The sequence below is a fragment of the Rhinoraja longicauda genome, chromosome 29, assembly GCF_053455715.1.
Source record: "Rhinoraja longicauda isolate Sanriku21f chromosome 29, sRhiLon1.1, whole genome shotgun sequence".
In the NCBI taxonomy this organism is placed as follows: domain Eukaryota; kingdom Metazoa; phylum Chordata; class Chondrichthyes; order Rajiformes; family Arhynchobatidae; genus Rhinoraja; species Rhinoraja longicauda.
Window position 1 is genome coordinate 17,633,532 of NC_135981.1, and position 23,497 is coordinate 17,657,028.

Consider the following 23,497-nt stretch of genomic DNA (forward strand, 5'->3'; position numbering starts at 1 on the left):
TTGAGTCAGGGGAGATATGAAAGGTACAGAACAACTGAATGAAAGATACGCAAAAGAACAATACAAAGCCAGCAACGATGATCAAGGAAAGGTTGAGCTCACAATGGTCTATTCTTTGGATGAGGGAAGGTGATAATGAGTGTGAAACTAAGCAGAACGACAGTGAAACTAGTACGAGGACTAGGGTGGGGGAGGCACCAAGAGAGTGGGGCTGCAAGGGTTACTTGAAGTTAGAGAGATTCTAAATCCTGCCGCTGGGTTGTGAGCTGCCCAAGCAGAATATGAGGTGCTGTGCCTCCAATTTGCACATAGCTTGGGTCCCACAAGTTCCCAAAGCTACTCCTTCAATGTGGGGAAGGTGAGTTGATTTGAAGGAGATGTTCAATGGAAGGATGAGTACATCCATGGTGGTGGAGGGAAACGAACTGAGGGGCAGCCCAGTGGCGTAGTTGCTAGAGCTGCCTATCTAAAATGGCAGCGTTTCTGGCAGCGAGTTACAGGCCCCACCACTCTCTGTGTAAAAAGACCTGCCGCACGCACCTTGAAGCTATGCCCTTTCACTCCGACAGCCTGCCACCCCTGTAACTCCAAGTTAACTAAGTGATAATACCATCACAGAGAGTTTGAAAAGCATATCAAGTTTTTTTAAAAGTTTAAATGCAAAATACACTTACAATAATTAAAATACCGGAAACAATTTGTTAATTCAATAAAATCTAGATTGGCCACAATATACTTTTCTCCCGCACTGCCCTTAATTTCCAATGAAATGTAGACCCTAACCATTGTCTCACCATAGGTATCACAAAATGCTGGAGTAACTCAGCAGGTCAGACAGCATCTAGGAGAGGGAATGGGTGACGTTTCACCACGACTATGTCTCACCATAACTATTGGGAAACTGCGGAATGATGTATTTGGTCGCTGATTAGCTTTGCGTATAAGGGCTGCACAGTGGTAGAGTTGCTGCCTTACAGCGCCGGAGACCCGGGTTCGATCCTGACTGTGGGTGCCGTCTGTCAGGAGTTTGTAGATTCTCCCCGTGACCGTGTGAGTTTTCTCCGGGTGCTTCGGTTTCCTCCCACACTACAAACACGTACAGGTTTGTAGGTTAATTTGGATTTGATTAAAAAAATTGTAAGTTGTCCCTGATGTGTAGGATAGTACTAGTGTACAGGAATCGCTGGTCGGTGTGGACTCGGTGGGCCGAAGGGCCTGTTTCCACACTGTATCTCTAAACTAAACTAAACTAAACTGATCAGAATGACAGAATGACTAGAACGCCCCCACCATCACTTCCCCTCATCCTTGCCCATTGCTCAATTACTGGCAGTAGGACAGATGTGGATGAATATTGCAGTGACTTACAGCTCATCCAAGTTGTTGTTTTCATAAATCCAATAATTGGTTGCTCTCAGCCCTAACTCTTCTTTTGTACCTTTGAGACCAACGAACACAAGGAAGGACCCCATGCTATGACGCACCATGCTAAGCTGTGACTGAATGTCTGCATAGGAAGAAATAAGATCACCAATCATGGGCGGCACAGTAGCGCAGCGGTAGAGTTGCTGCTTTACAGCGAATGTAGCGCCGGAGACTCAGGTTCAATCCTGACTACGGGTGCTGCACTGTAAGGAGTTTGTACGTTCTCCCCGTGACCTGCGTGGGTTTTCTCCGAGATCTTCGGTTTCCTCCCACACTCCAAAGACGTACAGGTATGTAGGTTAATTGGCTGGGTAAAATGTAAAAATTGTCCCTAGTGGGTGTAGGATAGTGTTAATGTACGGGGATCACTGGGCGGCACGGACTTGGAGGGCCGAAAAGGCCTGTTTCCGGCTGTATATATATGATGATATGATATGATATGATGATAGTATCCATGGCCTGGAGTTTCTTGAGTGGAGACTGCTATATACCTCTAAACCTTTCCTATCCATGCACCCGTCCAAGTGTCTTTTAAATGTTACTAGACCAAGTGGACCCGTTGGGCCCAAACCTCTCCTGCATTGGTGCAGCACCCTCTCCTCTCCCACTCCCCCTTCCCCTCTCCCCCCCACTCCCCCCTCCCCTCTTCCCCCCTCCCCCTCCCTCCACTCCCCCCTCCCTCCCGCCCCCCCCATACCCCTCCCTCCCCCTCCCCCTTCCCCCTCCCTCCATCCCCTCCTTCCACTCCCTCCCATTCCCCTCCCCCTCCCCTTTCCCTCCCCCCCACTCCATCCCCCTCAACCCCCCTCTTCCCCCCCTTCCTCCCCTCCTCCCTCCCCCTTCCTTCCTTCCCCCCCTCCCTCCCCCCACTCCCTCCCTCCCCCCTCCCTCCCTAGGAGATAGATTTAAACTTTAAATTGTGAATAACTTAAAAAATATAACACCAATTTCAATGAAACTTCTTCAAATAGCACAAAAGGGATGACGGTGAGTAAGGTGGGCCTAAAATTGTCACGCAATCATGTACCGTTTTGGCTGTAGTTCAGGAACAAACAAACAAACAAACAAACAAACGAGAGTTTCAGTATATAGATTATTGTATATGCCTCAACTACCACTACTGGCAGCTCATTCCATAGACATATCACCCACTGAGTGAAAACGTTGCCATTCAGATTCCCATTAAATCTTTCCCCTCTCACCTCATATCTATATCCATTGGTTCTTGACTCCTCTACCCTGTGGAAAAGACTGGGCATTTATCTTATCGATTCCCCTCATGATTTTTATACACTTTTACATGATCATCCTTTAGTCTCCGTCACTCCAAGGAATCTGTTGCAGTCTTCATTAATAACCTGTCAATGGGGTTACGAGAATGTATAAAGAGGCTTTTGCTTTTAATAACAAATCTACTAAGATCAGCTGTTTATCAAACATGTGCTGGAGAGCTAAATTGTATAGATGTTCCAGTTAAAGAAAATTGAAGCTGATGCACTAAGATCTGTTGGCCACAGTGCAGTAAAGCAGATCGTCCCCTTACCTGGTTTGGCTTGGATTTCCTTTGGTAAAAGACATTCATAAGTGTTGTAAATTCCAGCATTAGAGATCACCGAGGGAGCATAAATATTTATTTTTTCGTGGCCTTTTTTGACAGTCACACCTACAATGATATATGTTGACAGTAAACCGAATTAGAGTCAAAATAATATTAAAGCAGTTCATTTCACTTCTCGTACAATTAAATCTCAGAGGGCTGCCGAGGCCAACTGAACTGAGAACTGCAACTTTCAACCTTGTACAACTTAAATTCTTGACCAAAATTAGTCATGCAGTAATCTTGTTGGCAAGAACACAAAGACTTTGTAAGTCTGTTGGTATGTGGGGTGCATGAGAATACATTGGCATGGGGATTTCCTGAGACATTTGAAACACCTGACCTTCCAACGTTGTAACACACAAAGTGCTGGAGGAACTCAATGGGTCAGGTAGCATCCATGGAGGCAAATGGACAGACGACATTTCAGGGTCAGGACCCATTGTCAAACTGACAACATTGTAAACGGGTAGACACAAAATGCATCTCAGGGGAGAAGGGATGGGTGGCGTTTCGGGTTGAGACCCTTCTTCAGTCTGAAGAAGGGCCTCGACCCGAAACGTCGCCCATTCCTTCTCTCCTGAGATGCTGCCTGACCCGCTGAGCTACTCCAGCATTTTGTGTCTACATCCAATTTGAACCAGCATCTGCAGTTATTTTCCTTCACATTGTAAACGGGAGTCCATTAACAGGGTATGAATGGATTCAGGGAAAGCAATTCTATCCACTGTATCCATTTAATTTGATGTGAAAATTTGCGATGAAGGTTTCACTTTTCATTTATGTTTTCCCTAGTCTGTGGAAAGCATTGCCAGCTAAATCTATTTGGCATTGGACCATATTTTTGGAGACCTGGTGTCTTTTCTTTTATTGAAACCTCTCAGCAGTTAATTTGAGAGACATAAAGATGGTGTTCTGCTCATGATTGATGAATTCAGCTTTCAGCAACATTAAATCCGCTGCAGGGGAGTCGAAACACAAAACAGTCTTTCCCCCCTCTGCGTAAAATAATGCCTCCTTTCAAATGGAAAGGCATCTGGAGTGGGAGTAGGAGTTAAACAGTCTAATCTATCACGCTCCATTATTATAACAGCGTGTATCATGTGCTCAACCCTCTCCATATGTTTATGGCTTTAAACATCACTGGTGGATTCGGTGACATAGATCCATGTCCATGATTGGCGCACAACTGATTGTGCGCTAGTGGGCTTGCATTTGATGGTGTTATAGATTCCCAAGATGTAAACTTGGCTCCATAAACCCCAAACAATGTCAATTTACACTTCAGCAGGAAATTACAGCCTTCTTCAAGATAATTGCAAATTAAGAGAGCTACACGCCCAATCTCCTTATGACGAAGCATTCAAATGTTCATCACTAGAGCATCTGATGTTCTTCATTTGATGCTGAGCTGTGGTCTCTGTAAATCTGTCACTCAAGGGCCCTATCCATCAAGAGGAATTTCTCAATATCATCTGTCCATGTACAAAATGTTAAAAATATAGTCTGTACAGTAATCTTCCTCTTTCTATCTTTTACCAGGCAATTCGGGAGCATTCAGAATTTCTTTTCATTTCAACATGCTCATTTTCAAGGTTTAACTTTTCATTATTTTCCCTCTCATAAATTTCACCTCTCTCCTCTCTTTTGACGGCCTTCAAGGTCGAAATCCTCTGAACCAGCCTTGTGCAAAGCGCCATGAACACTCAGGCATTCATATTGCCAATTGACCGTCTACTCAGCATTAAAAGTGTCTAAATAAACAAGGCCGAGTAACATTAATAATAAAAATGGTTAGATATTGGCCTTTGAAAGTGAAAGCCAGAGTTTGCATCCTTGCCTGGAATAATATTCGTATCAGTCTCTAGTTGGAGTGAAATGTTGACCATTTGAGTCTGAATATGGAATGCAAGTCACGTTGATATGTGAAAGGAATTGTCAAGTTGGCATCTATGTGAAGTGGCCCAAAGATGAATAAATATTTGTGTGTAGTAAGAAACTGCAGATGCTGACTTACACCGAAGATAGACACAAAATGGTGGAGTAACTCAGCGGGACAGGCAGCATCTCTGGAGAGAAGGAATGGGTGATGTTTCGGGTCGAGACCCTTCTTTGGACTGAGAGTCAAGGGAGAGGGCGACACAGAGATAAGGAAGTACACTTCCACTTTACACACACTTACCTTACTCTTCCTTTTCTCTGTGTCTCCCACCCCCTGACTCTCAGTCTGAAGAACGGTGTCCACTCGAAACGTCTCCCATTCCTTCTATCCAGAGATGCTGCCTGTCCCGCTGAGTTACTCCAGCAATTTGTGTCTACCTTCGATTTAAACCAGCATCTGCAGTTCTTTCCTACACATGCCGCCTGTCCCGCTGAGTTACTCCAGCAATTGTGTCTACCTTCGTTTGAAACCAGCATCTGCAATTCTTTCCGACACATGCCGCCTGTCCCACTGAGTTACTCCAGCAACTTCAATTTAAACCAGCATCTGCAGTTCTTTCCTACACATGCTGCCTGTCCCGCTGAGTTACTCCAGCAAATTGTGTCTACCTTCGTTTGAAACCAGCATCTGCAATTCTTTCCTACACATGCCGCCCGTCCCACTGTCTCAGCATTTTGTGTCTATCTTCGATGAATCGACATTAATAGACATAAATTTCTGATGGCTACGTTGTTCTTCTGTTGTGGAGAGGATGAGTCAGAGAAGGGGGAAAGAAGTGGTTTGACTTTAAACTCACCACAGGCCTTTCCGTCTTTGCTAATTAAAATCTGCTGCACACGGGCGCGCATAAGAACATCCCCACCTGTCCTCTGGATAACTGGGATACAATGGAAGGCAATCTCGCTGGCACCTCCTTTGGGATACCAAGCTCCACGCTTATAGTGATGTACCAGGAGTGCATTCATAACAAAGCTGGTGTCTTTAGGAGGAACACCTGCAGAGGCAAAGCAATCATTTAAACAGTCTGCAAAACCATGCAATAATTTCCTTCTTTCTTTCTGAAATCACTGCTCCACAAACATGCACAGTTTACATTCTGAAATAGAACAGAATTCCAAAATTGAACAGAGGCACAGCCGGTAGAGCTGCTGCCTCACAGCATCAGAAACTCAGTTTTGATCCTGATCTCCAGTGCTGCACGTTCACCTTATGACCACATGGGTTTCCTCTGGGTCCAGTTTCTTCCTACATCCCAAAGATGTGCGGGTTTGTAGGTTAATTGGGCCTCTGTAAATTGCCCCTAATGTGTAGGGAGTTGATGCAGAATTAGGATAACATAAAACTCGTGTGAACGGGTGGTTGGTGGTTGTTGTGGACTCAGTGTGGTTGAATGATCTGTATCCATGCTTTATCTCTAAACTAAACTGAGAATTGTGAATTGACTGGAATTTTAGTCAAGATAAGTGCAGATTTGTTGATTGATTTTAGTTCTCTAGTCATTTTTACTTGGTTATAATCTAGAAATGTCTCCGCAAGGCACCGATCTGGAACTCTCAACTTGAAACCCACCTAATCTGATCTAAAACAGTGTGTTATGTATGTTAAACATGTGTTATTCTTCGGAAATTTAATTTCTTTGACATTCAGTGAAAGGGAAATTGCAATAGAGGTGCAGCTGCAACTTCATAACAGACTGGGGATGAACATTCAGGAAAATATGTTTCAACAATGGTGTTATTTTGTCTGCCATTATAATCATTTGCAGTTACATATGGAAATCTGGCATTCACTAGTTCACATTACACAGCACAGTTCCTAGACATGATATGTTTCTAAAGTAACCGCGACCTGTTTCAATGCTTTTGTACAATCAATAATCTGCTCCATGCAATAGATAACTAACATAACTTGTAATATAAAGATTTTCAATTACAATTAAAATCTGCTGTACAGATTCCAGCTCTTTTCCATCTCTCCCTCGCCCATTACAATCAGCCTGAAAAAGAGCCTGACCTAAATCATCGACAGTCCATGTCCTCCACAGATGCTGCTCGGCCCGCTAAGTTTGGTTTAGTTTAGTTCAGACATATAGCGAGGAAACAGGCCCGTAGGCCCACCGAGTCTATGCCGACCAGCAATCCCCGCACACCAACACTTTCCTTCACACATTAGGGACAAGTTACAATTTTACCGAGCCAATTTACCTACGTCTTTGGAGTGTGGGAGGAAACCGGAGATCCTGGAGAAAACCCACGCGAGTCACGGGGAGAACGTACAAACTCCGTACAAATAGCACCTGCGGTCAAGATCGAACCCGGATCTCTGCCGCTGTAAGGCAGCAACTCTACCGCTACGCCTCCATGCCACCCTTCCAAAGTTATTCCAGCACTTTGCGTTCTACTGCTGTACAACAACCTGTGCTGTTAAAATTTGGGTTTTTTTCCTGAAATACCGGCAAAAACTTTGGAGAAATTATTTAACAGGACAACTCAGGATAATGATAAGGTACGGTGGCAAAAAGCTGAGTTATCAGCTGTGCAATCAATTGGCTTGGATCGCTAACTTCAAATTCCATAGAAGTGGGAAATGTATAAATTCATAAGTTCATAAGTGATAGGAGTAGAATTATGTCATTTGGCCATGAAGTTTACTCTGCTATTCAATCATGGCTGATCTATCTTCCCCTCTCAACCCCATTCTCCTGCCTTCTCCCCATAACCCCTGACACCCGTACTAATCAAGATTCTATCTGTCTGCCTTAAAAATATTTATTGACTTGTCCTCCACAACGTACTGTGGCAATTAATTCCACAGAATCATTACCATATGTAAAGAAATTAAAATCTAGAATTTAATTTTTTATCATTGTTAATAGTAAACATGAAATTTGTCTGATTTAATTATGCCTAATCTATCTGGCTAAAATGTGACTGTAAATCAAGATCAAAGTGGCTGAATTTTAACTTCCATCTGAGATGGTTAAACAAGCCGATAAACTCCAGGGAAACTAGCGATGGACAATAAAAACTGGGCTCGTGAGCAACCTGCGAAATAATTACATGATAAGACCTTCCTTACAGAGATTTATAAAATAACTAGACCAAGTGGACCCGTTGGGCCCAACCTCCTGCATTGGTGCAGCACTTTCTCCTCCTCCCCTCCCCCCCCCTCCCTCCCTCCCCCCCCCTCCCTCCCCTCCCCTCCCTCCCTCCCTCCCTCCCTCCCTCCCTCCCCCCCTCCCTCCCCCTTCCTTCCATCTCCCTCACCCCCGCCCTCCACCCCCTCCCTCTCTCCCTCCCCCTCCCTCCCTCCCTAGGAGATAGATTTACATTTTAAAATGTGAATAACTTTAAAAATATAACACAGATGTCAATGAAACTTCTTCCATTAGCACCAAAGGACGATGTTGAGTAAGGTGGGCCTAAAATTGTCGTGCTGTTGTGCACCATTTTGGCTGTAGTTCAGGAACAAACAAACAAACAAACAAACAAACAAACAAATGAGAGTTTTAGTATATAGATGAGGACAAATAGATTGGGTGAATGCACAGTTAGTTACCCAGGGTAGGGAATAAAAAAACAGATGACATAGGTTTAAGTTGAGAAGGGAAAGATTTAATAGGAAACTGAGGGGCAACCTTTTTTTGCTCAAAGGGTGGTGGGTATATAGAAGAGTTGCTAGAGGAGGTAGTTGAGGCAGGTACTATAACAGCATTTAAAAGGCTTTTGGACAGATATATGGATAGGAAAGGTCAAGAGGAATGTGGGCCAGACACCATCAAATGGGTCTAGCTTAGATGAGGCATATTGGTCGGCATGGATGAGTTGGACAGAAGGGCCTATTTCCAAGCTCTATAAGACTTGGTGAGTACCTGCAGTATATCCATAGATGGTGAAACAAGGCATTAGGAGTGGTGAGAGCTGTTGATCTGGGGCAGTGAGTGCACATCCATGAAAGAAAAAGAAAAATGTGTTCTGCTTTGGATTTCTGAAGTAAGCGCACTCCTAAATCTAATTATTAGTAGGCCATTTAGAACGGAGATGAGGAAGAACTTTTTCAGTCAGAGAGTGGTGAAGGTGTGGAATTCTCTGCCTCAGAAGGCAGTGGAGGCCAGTTCGTTGGATGCTTTCAAGAGAGAGCTGGATAGAGCTCTTAAGGATAGCGGAGTGAGGGGGTATGGGGAGAAGGCAGGAACGGGGTACTGATTGAGAGTGATCAGCCATGATCGCATTGAATGGCGGTGCTGGCTCGAAGGGCTGAATGGCCTACTCCTGCACCTATTGTCTATTGTCTATTGTCTAAAACTAACTACAAAGCCATACAGTATGTCAACTGAAGCGCTACCTGAAAGGCATCAAACGGCTAATGTGATAAACTGAGAAATTATTCTTATCTGAGATCTTACAGTTACAGCAGACACGAAGAGTAAGGTGGAAAATAAAATCATCCACTTACCGGTGAACAAGTAGCTGAAGACAGCTTTTAGATCTTTGTTTTCTGTCAGCTTATTAACAAACTGAGTAACATTTGTGCTTGCATCCTTAAATATTGTGGAGATCCAATGGATGATGCCCGTGTAGATAAGAAATTTGGCCAACGATAAAGGAATCATTTTCAGGATAGCTATCAGGGGAACATGTTTTGAAGCTTTCTGCAAAATCAAGAGAGGCAATTAAACCCATTTACTCTTCTTGGAACCAAACAATGGATATGACAGGTTTGGAGGGATATGAACCAAACGCAGGCAGGTGGGACATATTGGCCGGTATGGGCAAGTTGGGCAGAAGGGCCTGTTTCCACACTGTGCCACTCTATGACTCTATAAAGGATATATACCTTAGTCTGAAGAAGGGTCTCGACCCGAAACGTCACCCATTCCTTTTCTTCGGAGATGCTGCCTGTCCAGCTGTTATAGACAATGGAAAATAGGTGAAGGAGTAGGCCATTCGGCCCCTCGAGCCAGCTCCACCATTCAATGTGATCATGGCTGATCACATTATGTGTCTATATTCGATATGTAGAAGCAATTTATTTAACAAAATACCACTCTTTCCCCTCCTGTGAGCCATGCGCCAGTTAGATGTACGTTGAACAGGTCATTGGATAGAATTATTCTCCTATATTGTTAATTAGAGCGGAACAGGTTGGCATGACAATACTGCGCACAATTAACCTGGAGTCATCCCATGCCTGAACACACCTCCAGCACTGCGCTCTGATTCAACATCAAACAATGCCCCAACCCCAAATTTCTCCTCATGTTTTGACGTCCAGCTGTTTAAAGTGTTCCTACGTTCTCTGACATTCAGTAACCCTCAATTACGAGCAAAACATGAGACACTTATCTCGTTTTTTTAAAATGAAAGACTTGAAATGAATGAAAGGCACAAGACAAATCACAAATAATGAAGTAAAGGTAATGGACATCTTTTCTTCTGTTCCTTGCAGCCTGAACTGTCCACTTGAAGTCTGTGGGCTTGAGGATCCAATATCATTCCTCACCAAACACAGGTGAAGAATGGTATTGTATCATGCTATTCCCATCCATTTCCCATCTGCAGAATCTAGGTGAGACAAATTTCCACATCTGCAAATGGTGTTGTTACATAGAATTAGATAGAATGCTTTTTGTCTCCCTTCTTTCCCCTGTCCCCTTCCACCCTTATCTCTTACATTTCACTCCGCCTCTTCTCCTTATCTGACACCCTTTTCCTTTTCATGTCCAGCCCAGTCACTTACTCCACCCTTCTACCACTCACCCACCCCTTCACCTGTATCCACCTATCCCCTGCCACCCCACCTCTCTTATCCAGCTATCTTCCCCGTGCTACATCAGTGTGAAGATGGCTCCTGACCCAAAATGTTGTTTGTCTATTCCCTCCACAGATGTTGCCTAACCTGTTGAGTTCCTCCAAAACTTTGTGTTTTGCTCGTAGAACTACAGAAATTTACCAGACAAAACAAGGCCATTCAGTCCTTCATGTGCATGCCACCTCCCACTATTACCCAGCAGTGTCCAGTCTCCCCCAACCCCCCTTGCATGAAGTTCATGGATAGACTCCCATTTTAAAGAGTGAATAGTGACTGTTCTATTGTATGCCTGGATTTTACAAGCAAGGACGAGACCACCACATCACAGGATTTCACACATCTCTCTTTCAAAGGAGTCCAACTATAAATGTTTTCAAAAGACGAAATGTGACACCACTATCCTTTTACTAATTTAAATACCTGGTTAAAAACCTTTAGAAAAAATAGCGTGTATTGCCTGATGCACATAAAGTTACCACTTGATGGAGCTAAAGAGTCCACTGAGGGATGAATGATGGAAACAGTTGTAAATTTCTGATAACGCTGAGACTAACATCACTTGAGAGCGGCCAACATTAAGGGAACAATATTCAAAAGTACAGTCAACCCAGTTAAATGGACCATAGGGAGGGGGAATGGTGTCCATTATTGCGATAACCAAGTATGGTATTACCATTGTGTAAGTAGTAGAAACAAACGACCACACTTGCTGGTAAATACACAAAAGGACCACAAAGTGATAGAGTAACTCAGCGGGTCAGGCTACATCTCTGGAGAACGTGGATAGGTGACGTTTCAGGTCGAGACCTTTCTTCAGACTCTCGGTCCGGAGCTGGGCCTGGAATCCAGGTGAGTTGACGGCCCTGACCTGCTGGCACCCAGGGGGAGAGGCGAAGATCGGCGGAGTCCATGGTCGTGCCGGCGGGCGGCCAGAGTGCAGGTAAGAGTCGGTGGTGGCGGCAGCAGGTACAGCCTGGACGCGGCTGAGGAAGCTGTGTGGGCCGGCGATGGTATAGGGGCAGCTGGGGCTGTTAGCGGCCGTGGAGATGGTACAAACCGGGAGGTGGCCTAGGCAGCATCGGTAGGTCAGTCCGCTATAACTGCAACTGTTATAAAGGGGGTTGTTAAAACAAGGGTTTACTGTATTTGATCAATCTCTATGCTATATATTTGTTGAAAGCACTTTAATGACCAAATGGTATTATGTGAATGCAATGAACAATACTTAGAGGGTCTGAAGAAGGGTCTCGACCCGAAACGTCACCCATTCCTTCTCGCCTGAGATGCTGCCTGACCTGCTGAGTTACTCCAGCATTTTGTGAATAAATACCTTCGATTTGTACCAGCATCTGCAGTTATTTTCTTATAATACTTAGAGGGTGATATATTCTATATTGAATGCCATTAGTATTACAGAAACATGCCACAGATAAAGCTATTTCAGAGACCCAGGCACCCATTCTGTCTTGCAGGTTTGTGTTTCAATGATTATAAATTTCTTGGGTGGGAAAACCAACCAATTTCCATTTCTTGTTTATGTCTTTACTCAAGCATGGGGCGTGGGAAGAAGCCATACCCAAAATCTACTAGCAAAATAGAAATATGGGGTGTGGGGATTTTTGAGAGACAAATTCCCTTGTGTTTCTAACACTTAGTGTATGGCGAGTCCGGAAACTTGTTAGTTGTAGAAGAAGTTTATTGTGACAGCAATATTCGAATACAAAGGTTAAACAACAAGGTAACGGACAACCATCAAAAACTCACTGTCTTCTTCGAAGACTTCTCTGAACTCCTCTTTTCGGGCGCCAAAAGCGCACATGACATCGCTGTCCAATCAGCGATGTCGCTCTCTGGACCAATCCCTACGGTCGTGCCCACACGTGACCTTTCCGGCCAATCTGAGGGTTCGACGACCAGGACCACTCTCTGTGGTCGCTACATGTGTATCAATGGAAACACAAGGAACTGCAGATGACGGAAACTTGAGAAAAACACCAAGAGTTGAAGTAACTCACTGGGTCAGGCAGACTTTTCGGGTCGGGACTCTTCTTCAGACTGACTGTAGTAGGGGGGGGAGAAAGTTGGAAAAGGGAGGTGGGCGGGGCAAAGCCTAGCAAGTGCGATATGGGGAGGAAGGGGATTGGTTTGATTAGCAGATGGTTGGTGTAAGTGACAGTGGCTAGAGACGCCATAAGGTTCGTCAGATCAGCAGTGAAATGTAAAGCCAGAGGGAGGGATATTGGTGGAAGGCGATGGTGGGTGTGGGGGAGTGGGAGCCGCTGGGGAAGAAAGGCAGGAAATGAATATATTGAATTACCTTTGCATGTTTCATAAATGTTTCGATGGCTTGCTCCTCCTGAGGAAATTGCCTCTTCAATGCATCAATAAAGCCGTGCTTGCCACTGTGGAGTTCATATTTACGGGCGTTGTCTCCTCTGCCCAGGATGATGTTATCGTATTGATCATCCATTCGAGTCCATTCCAGCTGCCCGTCGGTAATTTGATCCATGATTACCCGCAGCAGTCCACACTCGTGCATCTGTCCGATATAATGGACACCTGCGGCCATAGGAGTGAGTCCGTTAGTTTATGGGACTCATAGACAATAGACAATAGGTGCAGGAGGAGGCCATTCGGCCCTTCGGGCCAGTACCACCATTCAATGTGATCATGGCTGATCATTCACAATCAGTACCCCGTTCCTACCTTCTCCCCATACTCCCTGACTCCACTATCTTTAAGAGTCCCATTAAACTCTATGAGTTCGGAAGAATGATGGGGGACCTCATTGAAACCTACAGAACAGTAAAAGGCTTGGATAGAGTGGACATGGAGAGGATGTTTCCACTAGTTGGAGAGTCTAGGACTAGAGGTCATAGCCTCAGAATTAAAGGACGTTCTTTTAAGAAGATGAGGATTTCTTTAGACAGAGGGTGGTGAATCTGTGGAATTCTTTGCCACAGAAGGCTGTGGAGGCCAAGTCAGTGGATATATTTAAGGCAGAGTTAGATAGATTCTTGATTAGTATGGGTGTCAGAGGTGATGGGGAGAAGGCAGGAGAATGGGGTTAGGAGGGAGAGATGGATCAGCCATGATTGAATGGCGGAGTAGACTTGATGGGCTGAATGGCCTAATTCTGCTCCTATCACATGATCTTATGATGGCATTTTATGCAATAACATCAAGAGACCTCCTGATTCTCCAATCTGTGCTGACCTTCTCAATTCCTCTCTGCCAAATGATGCAACAACAAACTTTAATTGTCCTTGGATTACTTTGGCTCAGTTGCTAGCATTCATGCTTCAGACCAAGAGTCATAGAATAGTTTAGTTTAGTTTATTGTCACATGTACTGAGGTACAGTGAAAAGCTTTTGTTGCGTGCATTAGTCCTAGTCCTACTCTGTCATCCTCCTGCCTCCAGCCTTCCACGCAACCCAACCTTCCTTGATTTTTGCAAACATCATGTTTTGCAAACCAACTTGCCTTGTTTTATGCAGAACAACCATCTTAATTTTATGCAAACCAAACTCTTTCATTTTGTGCAAAACAACCTTCTTCCTTTGTGTAGGAAGGAACTGCAGATGCTGGTTTAAACCGAAGATAGACAGCATCTTTGAGTTACTCCAGCATTTTGTGTTAACCTCCATTTCATGCAAACCAACTTTCTTAGTTTAATGCAAACAAACCTCCTTTGTTTTGAGGTAAAAATATGTTCCTTTCAAGTCTTTCCTGAATGGCGTCATTGAATTCTTGGAACTTTTTCAGATATCAGACATATTTCATCTCCTGCTGTTGTTCTGAGTGTGTGTGCTCATTCCATGTGAAGTTTCACATTAAAGGAATGTAGATCATAGAGCATTTTATTGTCTCACAGGGTGGTTCAATGGTAGAGCTAGTAGATCTGCTGACTCACATGGTCAGAATCCTGGTTGAATCTTGATCCCTGACAGGTCCTGTCTGTGTGGATGTGGAGAGGATGTTTCTACTGGTGGGAGAGTCTAGGACCAGAGAGCACAATCTCAGAATAAAATGACATACCTTTACAATGGAGATGAGGAGGAATTTCTTTAGCCATAGGCTGGTGAATCTGTGGAATTTATTACCACAAACCATTGGAAGCCATGTCATTGGGTATTTTTAAATAGGAGATTTAGAACGGAGATGAGGAAGAACTTTTTCAGTCAGAGAGTGGTGAAGGTGTGGAATTCTCTGCCTCAGAAGGCAGTGGAGGCCAGTTCGTTGGATGCTTTCAAGAGAGAGCTGGATAGAGCTCTTAAGGATAGCGGAGTGAGGGGGTATGGGGAGAAGGCAGGAACGGGGTACTGATTGAGAGTGATCAGCCATGATCGCATTGAATGGTGGTGCTGGCTCGAAGGGCTGAATGGTCTACTCCTGCACCTATTGTCTATTGTCTATTGTCTATTGAGATTGATAGGCTCTTGATTAGTTAGGGCATCAAAAGGGAGAAGGCAGGAGAATGGTGTTGAGAGGGAAAAATAGATAAGCCATGATCGAAAGGCAGAGCAAACATAAGCCAAACAGACTAATTCTGTTCCAATATCATTAGGTGTTATGGTCTTCTCCCTGACACCACAGTGGTTTCCTTTGGGTGCTCTGGTTTCGCCTCATGCCCCAAAGAAGTGCTGATTTGTAGGTTAATTGACCTCTGTAAAGTGCCCCGAGTGTGCAGGGAATGGATGCAAAAGTGGGATGACATAGAACTCGTGTGAACTGGCGAGCGATGGTCGGCATGGTGGGCCGAAGGGCCTGTTTCTATGCTGTGTCTTTCAATGATTCAATCAATCACATTAAAGGGCCATTACTGCAAACCAAATGAGGAAACAGACTTATTCGACATGGGAGGAAAGTGATACATGCATGTATTCCGCGAGACACTTTTTTTTGTAATGGCTTACCAACATCAAACTCAAATCCCTTCTCAGTGAATGTGTGACTACAGCCTCCAGCCTTCTCATGTTGTTCCAGCCTTCTCATGTTGTTCCAGCCTTCTCATGTTGTTCCAGCACCAGAACACGTTTGCCAGCTTTAGCCAACACTGATGCCACCGTAAGCCCTCCGATCCCACTGCCAATCACGATGGCATCAAGATGAGCTGGCACTCTGTCTCTGATAAACTCTGGAAAGACAAGACATGGTAGATATCTTTTTAACACTGACTGCTGCAACAACTGTGTTTGGAGAAAGGTGTTCACGAGTCACCACTGAGATACTTTTCCCAGTTTCCTGTTATCCAAGATGGTACAGTGGCACAGCGGTAGAGCTGCTGCCTTTCAGTGCCAGAGACCCGGGTTCGATCCTGACTATGGGTACTGTTTGTACGGTTTGTACGTTCTCCCTATGACCATGTGGATTTTCTCCAGATGCTCCGGTTTCCTCCCAAATCCCAAAGACATGCAGGTTTGTAGGTTAATTGCCTTCTGTAAATTTCCCACTAGTGTGTAGGATAGAATTAATATTAGCGGGTGACTGTTGGCGAGGACATGTTGGGCCGAAGGGCCTGTTTCCACACTGCATCTTTACATTAAATTAAACTAAAAGTATTCAAAGTGCCACAGTAACTCAGCACATCTGTAGAACATGAATAGGTTACGTTTCAGGTTGCAAGTTTGCTTCAGCCTGTCTGAAGAAGAGTCCCAACCCAAAATGTCACCTCTCCAAGTTCTCCAGAGATGCTGCCTGACCCACTGAATTACACTTTGTGTCCTATTGTACAAACCAGCATTTGTAGTTCCATGTGTCCACATCCAAAAGCATTCATTCATTCGTACAATTGGGGTCCAAATACAGTTTTTTAAATTCCTGATAAAAATGTATCACTGGGAAATAGATCAAATGAAATATGTAAGATGAACTTGTTAACAGCTTCGAAAGATCTATAACACACAATTTAAGTCTAGTTGAGGCTAGTATCATATGCACATTTAAGAAACATTCAGATGGGTACATGGATAGGACAGGTTTAGAAGGGTATGGGCCAAATGCAGGCAGGACGTGTAAATGGGACATGTTGGTCGGTGCGGGCAAGGTTGGTCGAGCAGGCCTGTTTCCACACTCTATGACTCTACGACACAAGTCCAGTGAGGCGCGTACATTTAAAACTGAGATGAGAAAAACTTTTTCACCCAGAGAGTTGTGAATTTGTGGAATTCTCTGCAATGGAAGGCGGTAGAGGCCAGTTCACTGGATGAATTTAAAAGAGAGTTAGATGGAGCTCTAGGGGCTAGTGGAATCAGGGGATATGGGAAGAAGGCAGACACGGGTTACTGATTGTTGATGATCAGCCATGATCACAATGAATGGTGGTGCTGGCTAGATGGGGGCCAAATGGCCTCCTCCTGCACCTATTTTCTCTGTTTCTCTGTTATAGAAATTATAAATAAAATAGCAGAAGGCTACAGACTTTTGGTTATTGAGTCGAGCTCCTGCTAATGGAAAAAAGCTGTTTTTACGTCTGGCTGTGGTGCCTTTGACAGTCCGGAGTTGCCTTCCAGAGGGAAGTGCTTCAGAGTTTGTGCCCAGGGCAAGAGGGTTCAGAGATGATCTTACCCACTCGCTTCCTGGCCCTTGCAGTGTACAGTTCGTCGATGGTGGGAAGGTTGCCCTTCTCAGCTGATCGAACGATGTGCTGCAGCCTCTGGATGTCGTGCTTGGTGGCTGAACCAAACCAGACCATGATGGAGAAGGTGAGGACCGACTCAGAGATGGGAGTATAGAATTGGACCATTATTGCCTGTGGCAGATTGTGTTTTCTCAGCTGCCGTAGGAAGTACATCCTCTGTTGGGCCTTATCATAATCATAATAATAATAATAATCATAATCATACTTTATTAACCAAGTATGTTTTGCAACATTTGAGGAATTTGATTTGCCATACTGTCATACCAATAAAAAGCAACAAAACACACAAAATACATTTTTACATAAACATCCAGCACAGTGACCTCCACATTCCTCACTGTGATGGAAGGCGAAAAAAAAAGTTCAATCTCTTCCCTTCTTTGTCCTCCCGTGGTCGGGGGCCTCGAGTCTTCCATTGACGGGACGATCTTGGCTCCCATAGCCGGCGGTCGGGCCCTCCGCGTCGGGGCGATTAAGCTCCCGCATCGGGGGGATCTCAGCTCCCCCACGCCCAGGAAATCAGACCCTGGGTCAGGACTAGTCGAACCTCTTGCGACTTTGGAGCTTCCCGACATCGGTCTCTACCCGAGACTGCGAGCTCCTCGATGGTGAAATCCTCAGGCCGCAGTTGCAGCGTCGATCCCAGGCAAGGGATTGCAGGCTCCGATGGTAAGTCCACGGCCCCGCGGTGGGCCTCAAAGTGAGTCTTGAGCAATGCCGCCAGCTCCATGATGTTAGGCCGCAGAGCGACCGGAGATACGATCCGGAAAACAATCGCATCTCCGACAAGGTAAGAGATTGAAAATAATTCCCCTGACCCACCCCCATCCCCCACATAAAACAAACCACAGAACATTAACACATACTTTTAAAAACGCACTAAAAATAACAAAAAAGACACAAAGACAGACAGACGTTGGCGAGGCTGCCATCGCTGACTCGGCAAGGATGCCAGAATAATCATGGACCAGTCTCACCCTGGTCTCACCCTGGTCACTCCCTCTTCTCACCTGTCCCATCAGCCAAGAGGTACAGAAGTTTGAAAAAACATACCGCCAGATTCAGGAACAGTTTCCTCTCAGTTGTTATCAGGCAACTGATCAATCCTCTCATCAGCTACAGTGCTGTCCTGACCTCCAATCTACCTCATTGGAGACCTTTTAATGATCTTCAATCGGACTTTGTCAGACTTCAATGTACTATCTTGCACTAAATGTCGTATCCTTTATCCTTGATCTGTGCAGTTGTGGACGGCTTGATTGTATTAATGTATAGTTTTTTCTTTGATTGGATGGCATGCAAATAAAAGCTTGTCACTGTACCCCACCCGGTACAAGTGACAATAATAACAAACTAAATTAAACTAAACTAAAGGCATCCGTTGCATCAGATTCACACTGAAATCAGGGACACATCACTGATAACTGGTGAAAAGTTCACGTAGCTCTTACTCAAGTAATGATGCTGGACTATTTTTTCGCCACAGTATTTTTCACTTCCCCAGTACGGTGGCATCTTAGTCATTTGTTCTGAGTCCATCGGGTGACACAAGATGCTTGAATCTTGAGCAAAACATAAAGTGATGGAGGAACTCAGCGTTTCAGGCATTCCGTGATGCTGCCTGACCTGCTAGGCTCCTCCAGCATGTTGTGTTTTGTTCATGTTCATAAGATCTAGGAGCAGAATTAGGCCATTCGGCCCATCAAGTCTACTCCACCATTCAGTCGTTGGCTGATCTACCTTTTCCCTCTTAACCCCCTTCTCCTGCCTTCGCCCCATAAACGCTGACACACTTCCTAATCAAGAATATGCCAATATCTCCACCTTAAAAATATTCATTGACAGCCTCCACAGCCGCCAGTGGCAATTAATTCCACAGATTTGCCACCCTGTGCCTAAAGAAATCCCTCCTCATCTCCTTTCTAAAATGTACATCCTTTTATTCTGAGCCTATGGCTTCTAGTCCTAAACTCTCCCACTAGTGGAAACATCCTCTCCACATTCACTCTCTCCAGGCCTTCCACTATTTAGCAATTTTCAATGAGTCCCCATGATTTCCTCAGGGAATTGGAATCCTCCTGATAATTCGTGAAAGGAACTCACTCCCCACGTGGGTCTCATGTAGGGTTGCCAACTGTTCCCTATTAGCCGGGACATCCCGTATTTTGGGCTGAATTGGTTTGTTCCGTATGGGACCACACTTGTCCCATATTAGGGCCGGGGGGGGGGGGGCACTGTAGGTCCGGACGCTGTAGGTCTGGACGCTGTAGGTCCAGACAGTGTAGGTCCAGAGGCCGCTGTAGGTCCGGACATTGTAGGTCCAGGCACTGTAGGTCCGGACAGTGTAGGTCCGGACACTGTAGGTGTGGACATTGTAGGCCCGGAAGCCCGGGCGCCGCCTCACGGAGGTTGCGTGGCAACCCGCCTCCCGGCTTGAGCGGCCGCCATTGGTGGAGTGGGAGCACGTGGCTGCTAGCTGGGTGAGGTCATGTGGGGCGCGGGGGGGTGACGTCACCTTGTCCCTTATTTGGGAGTGAGATAGTTGGCACCCTTAGTCTCATGGTAAAGTTTTTAACACATAGATGTTTGTTGCCTTAATTTAGGCCTCTAACTTTCATCGTATCAGTTGTCACTACTCCCTGGCAATGAGACCTTGTGTGCATTGGAGATTACTTAGATGGGAGCTATTATTTCTTATCTCATTTTAACCAGATGGCTGATGTCTTGTAGCTCTCAATTTATTGGGACCTTCGAGACCTCAAGCCTCAGTAAAGTAGCTAACGTTCAATTTATCACTGCTGCTAAATGCGAAAGCAACCTTGTCGTATTATTCCTTATCTCACACCGGTCTGCTTTCAGTCTGTTATATTTATTTCACAGTTTAATTGCTTGTAATGGCTTCCCAAAACAGCTCCTAATACATAATTTTGTAATCAATCAATCAGTACTTGGAGATTCACTGACTCGATAAAGTCATTATCAGTCTCCTGGCTTTTATTTTCCTAAATTTCACTGGTGAAGTGCCTGCAACATTTTATTGTTATCACAGCCACAGCCACAGTTAGAGCCATTAGATAATGCATACCTAGTTAAAGAGTCATCGAGTCATATTGCTTGGAATCAGGCCCTTCGTTCTAACTTGCCCACACCGACTAACATGTCCCATCTAAACTTGTCTGACCTGCCTACGCTTGGCCCACACCCCTCTAAACCTATAGTATAAGAAAATAACTGCAGATGCTGGTACAAATCGATTTATTCACAAAATGCTGGAGTAACTCAGCAGGTCAGGCAGCATCTCGGGAGAGAAGGAATGGGTGACGTTTCGGGTCGAGACCCTTCTTCAGACTGATGTCGGGGGTGGGACAAAGGAAGGATATAGGTGGAGACAGGAAGATAGAGGGAGATCTGGGAAGGAGGAGGGGAAGGGAGGGACAGAGGAGCTATCTGAAGTTGGAGAAGTCGACGTTCATACCACCGGGCCGCAAACTGCCCAGGCGAAATATGAGGTGCTGTTCCTCCAATTTCCGGCGGGCCTCACTATGGCACTGGAGGAGGCCCATGACAGAGAGGTCAGACTGGGAATGGGAGGGGGAGTTAAAGTGCTGGGCCACCGGGAGATCAGTTGCGTTATATCTACGTAGGCTATACTTTTAAGGATCATTTCTATAGTCTGTGACTAGAGCCTGTGTTTCACGTTGTGCTCCGACTGTTGTGCTCCACCGGGAGATCAGTTGCGTTAATGCGGACCGAGGACATCCAGCCTCACTGTGAGCTAAGATCAAGTGTAGTATCTGTTCTGGCACAATCTAATGTTCTTATAAGAACAGGGTAAGTATAAGAGCAGTATTTGCATTAGATCATCGACGAGGAGCGGAGGTCAGGAGCACGTGTCTGGTTTAGGGGTGGATCCATGCTGGTTGGGTAACCAACCTAACACCCTTATCCAGGTGGGATGGCAGCAGCAAGTGGAGCTGGAGGGCAGGGTATCCGTAATACCCTGCGTGTATCGGTGAAGGACCTCAAGGAGGGGAACCCTTTCTCAAGGGATCTCTTCATCAAGAAGGTGCTGCTGGAGGCCTGTGGTTTCAAGGCCGGGGACATCTTCTGCCTCCAGGACTTCCCAGGTAACGGATACTTCGACGTTACCTTCCAGAACCCGGCGGGATGGCAGAAGTTGCTGCAGGACTTCCGGGAGAAGGGGGATGAAGCCCCGCTGTCGCTCCTGAAGGTGCAGCCGCTCTTCACCCTCCCCACCCAGAGGGAACGGATGATCACGGTGCACATGTTTAACCCACATGTGCCCGTCGTGGATGTCCTCACCTTCCTTGCGCGCTACGTCGAAGGGGCCGGGAACTGCGTGGACATAAAGGACTTGTTCGGGATCTGGACGAGCAAGAGGCAGGTAAAGGTGAAGCTGAGGGTGGACGGGAAGGGATTCATTGTCCACCCTCCCTCGGTGTTCGCTATCTGAGGGAACCGGGGCTACATGACGTACGTGGGGCAGCCCAGGGTGTGCAGGAAATGCAACAAACCTGGGCACGTGGCGGCAGAATGCAGGACAGTCGTCTGCAGAAACTGCAAGTTAGAAGGCCACGAGACAAGGGATTGTAAAGAGAGTAAGAGCTGCAACCTGTGTGGGGAGGCAGGCCACCTTTACAGGGCCTGCCCTAAAAGAGCAAGCACTTATGCACAGGCGATAAGAGGGGCCGCTGCCAGCACCCCCAGGGTGGACGAGACGCCTCCTACCACGGAAAAAGCCCGAAAAGGAAAGGAGAGCAGGGGCGAGGACAACGCGACCACCAGGAGCCCCCACCCGCAGGACAGAGCACCCCAGGCCCCTCCCCACGAGGGTGAGTCGATGGAAGAGGGGGAACAGGAAGAGGAGGAATGGAAGGTGGTACAGTCGAGGAAAACATTGAAGGCTGTGCGCACGGAGAAAAAGGCGGAGGGGGCAAGCAAGTCCCAAAAAAGAGTCCTCTCCCAGGACGAGGCCAGCAGCCTCTCCGCATCGGAGGATGAGACGACCGGGAGGAGCCGACAACGGAGGCAGAGGCAGAGGAAGGAAACGGGGGAGGAGGAAGGTAAGAGAAAGAACGTGTCTGTTGCCCCCCAGCCCCAGGAGACTGGGAGCAGTGCCAATGGGCCCCAGCCCCAGGAGACCGTGAGCGGCACAACGGCCAATGGGCCCCTGCTCCGGGAGACCGTGAGCGGCACAACGGCCAATGGGCCCCTGCTCCGGGAGACCGGGAGCGGCACAATGGCCAATGGGCCCCAGCTCCGGGAGACCGGGAGCAGTGCAGTGGCCAATGGGCCCCAGCTCCGGGAGACCGGGAGCAGTGCAGTGGCCAATGGGCCCCAGCTCCAGGACACTGGGAGCAGCGCAGTGGCTTCGCCAGAAAATACACCCTGTGCTGAGGAAGCCACCAACCTGTACCACTACCTGTGCGACAAAAATGTGCAGGAACTGAGCCAGATGATTGGCATGCGGGAGGATCGCCTGGGACAATAAAGGACAATGGAGCTGAAACTGGCATCCTTAAACGTGCGCAGTGTGAAGAGCACTGCGCGATGTGTATCCGCCTTGCAGTACCTGGCCAAGGTAAAGGCGGATGTGACTTTTTTACAGGAGTGCGGGCTGCCACACCTTCGCTGCTATCGGAGGTGGTCGCGATGGTGGCCCCACGGACTGTCGGTATGGTCGGGGGGAAATGATTGTCGTGCGTCCGGTCTGGGGATCTTGCTGCGGGGAGGGGGCTTCACCATCACTGAGGTAAGGGAGGTGGTGGGGGGTCGTCTCTTGGTGGTGGATGTAATGTACCGTGGTTCTCCGCTCCGGCTGATAAATGTGTATGCCTCACCCAGGTGGAGCGAGCGGGTGGCCGTCCTCCAGCAGCTCCCACCGCTGCTGGCCACGTCTAGACCGCTCGTTCTGGCCGGTGACTTCAACTGCATCATCGATGCGGCTGGACGATCCGGCAGTGCCAACCACAGACTGGACGGCACCTCCAAACTCCTGGTGGAAACGGTCAAAGATGCAAAGCTGCGCGACGCCTTCAGTGACCCTGCAGGCGGAGTCCA

The 23,497-nt window shown here is 46.5% G+C and overlaps 1 protein-coding gene and 1 non-coding gene across 2 annotated transcripts in view; one reads left to right on the plus strand and one right to left on the minus strand.

The window, feature by feature from the left end:
* LOC144607565 (all-trans-retinol 13,14-reductase-like) overlaps positions 1-23,497 on the minus strand; it is a 61,755-nt gene that overhangs the window by 32,876 nt on the left and 5,382 nt on the right. The window contains exons 2-8 of the mRNA XM_078424461.1: positions 15,802-15,913; positions 15,693-15,763; positions 13,093-13,334; positions 9,420-9,615; positions 5,761-5,958; positions 2,969-3,088; positions 1,369-1,507 (exon numbers count right to left, since the gene is read on the minus strand). Coding sequence (XP_078280587.1) covers positions 1,369-1,507; positions 2,969-3,088; positions 5,761-5,958; positions 9,420-9,615; positions 13,093-13,334; positions 15,693-15,763; positions 15,802-15,913 — 1,078 coding nt within the window. The remainder of the gene's footprint in view (positions 1-1,368; positions 1,508-2,968; positions 3,089-5,760; positions 5,959-9,419; positions 9,616-13,092; positions 13,335-15,692; positions 15,764-15,801; positions 15,914-23,497) is intronic.
* On the plus strand, positions 21,058-21,129 carry LOC144607852 (small nucleolar RNA U3). Its single transcript, XR_013549149.1, has one exon. It is a non-coding gene; the product is annotated as a small nucleolar RNA U3 (small nucleolar RNA).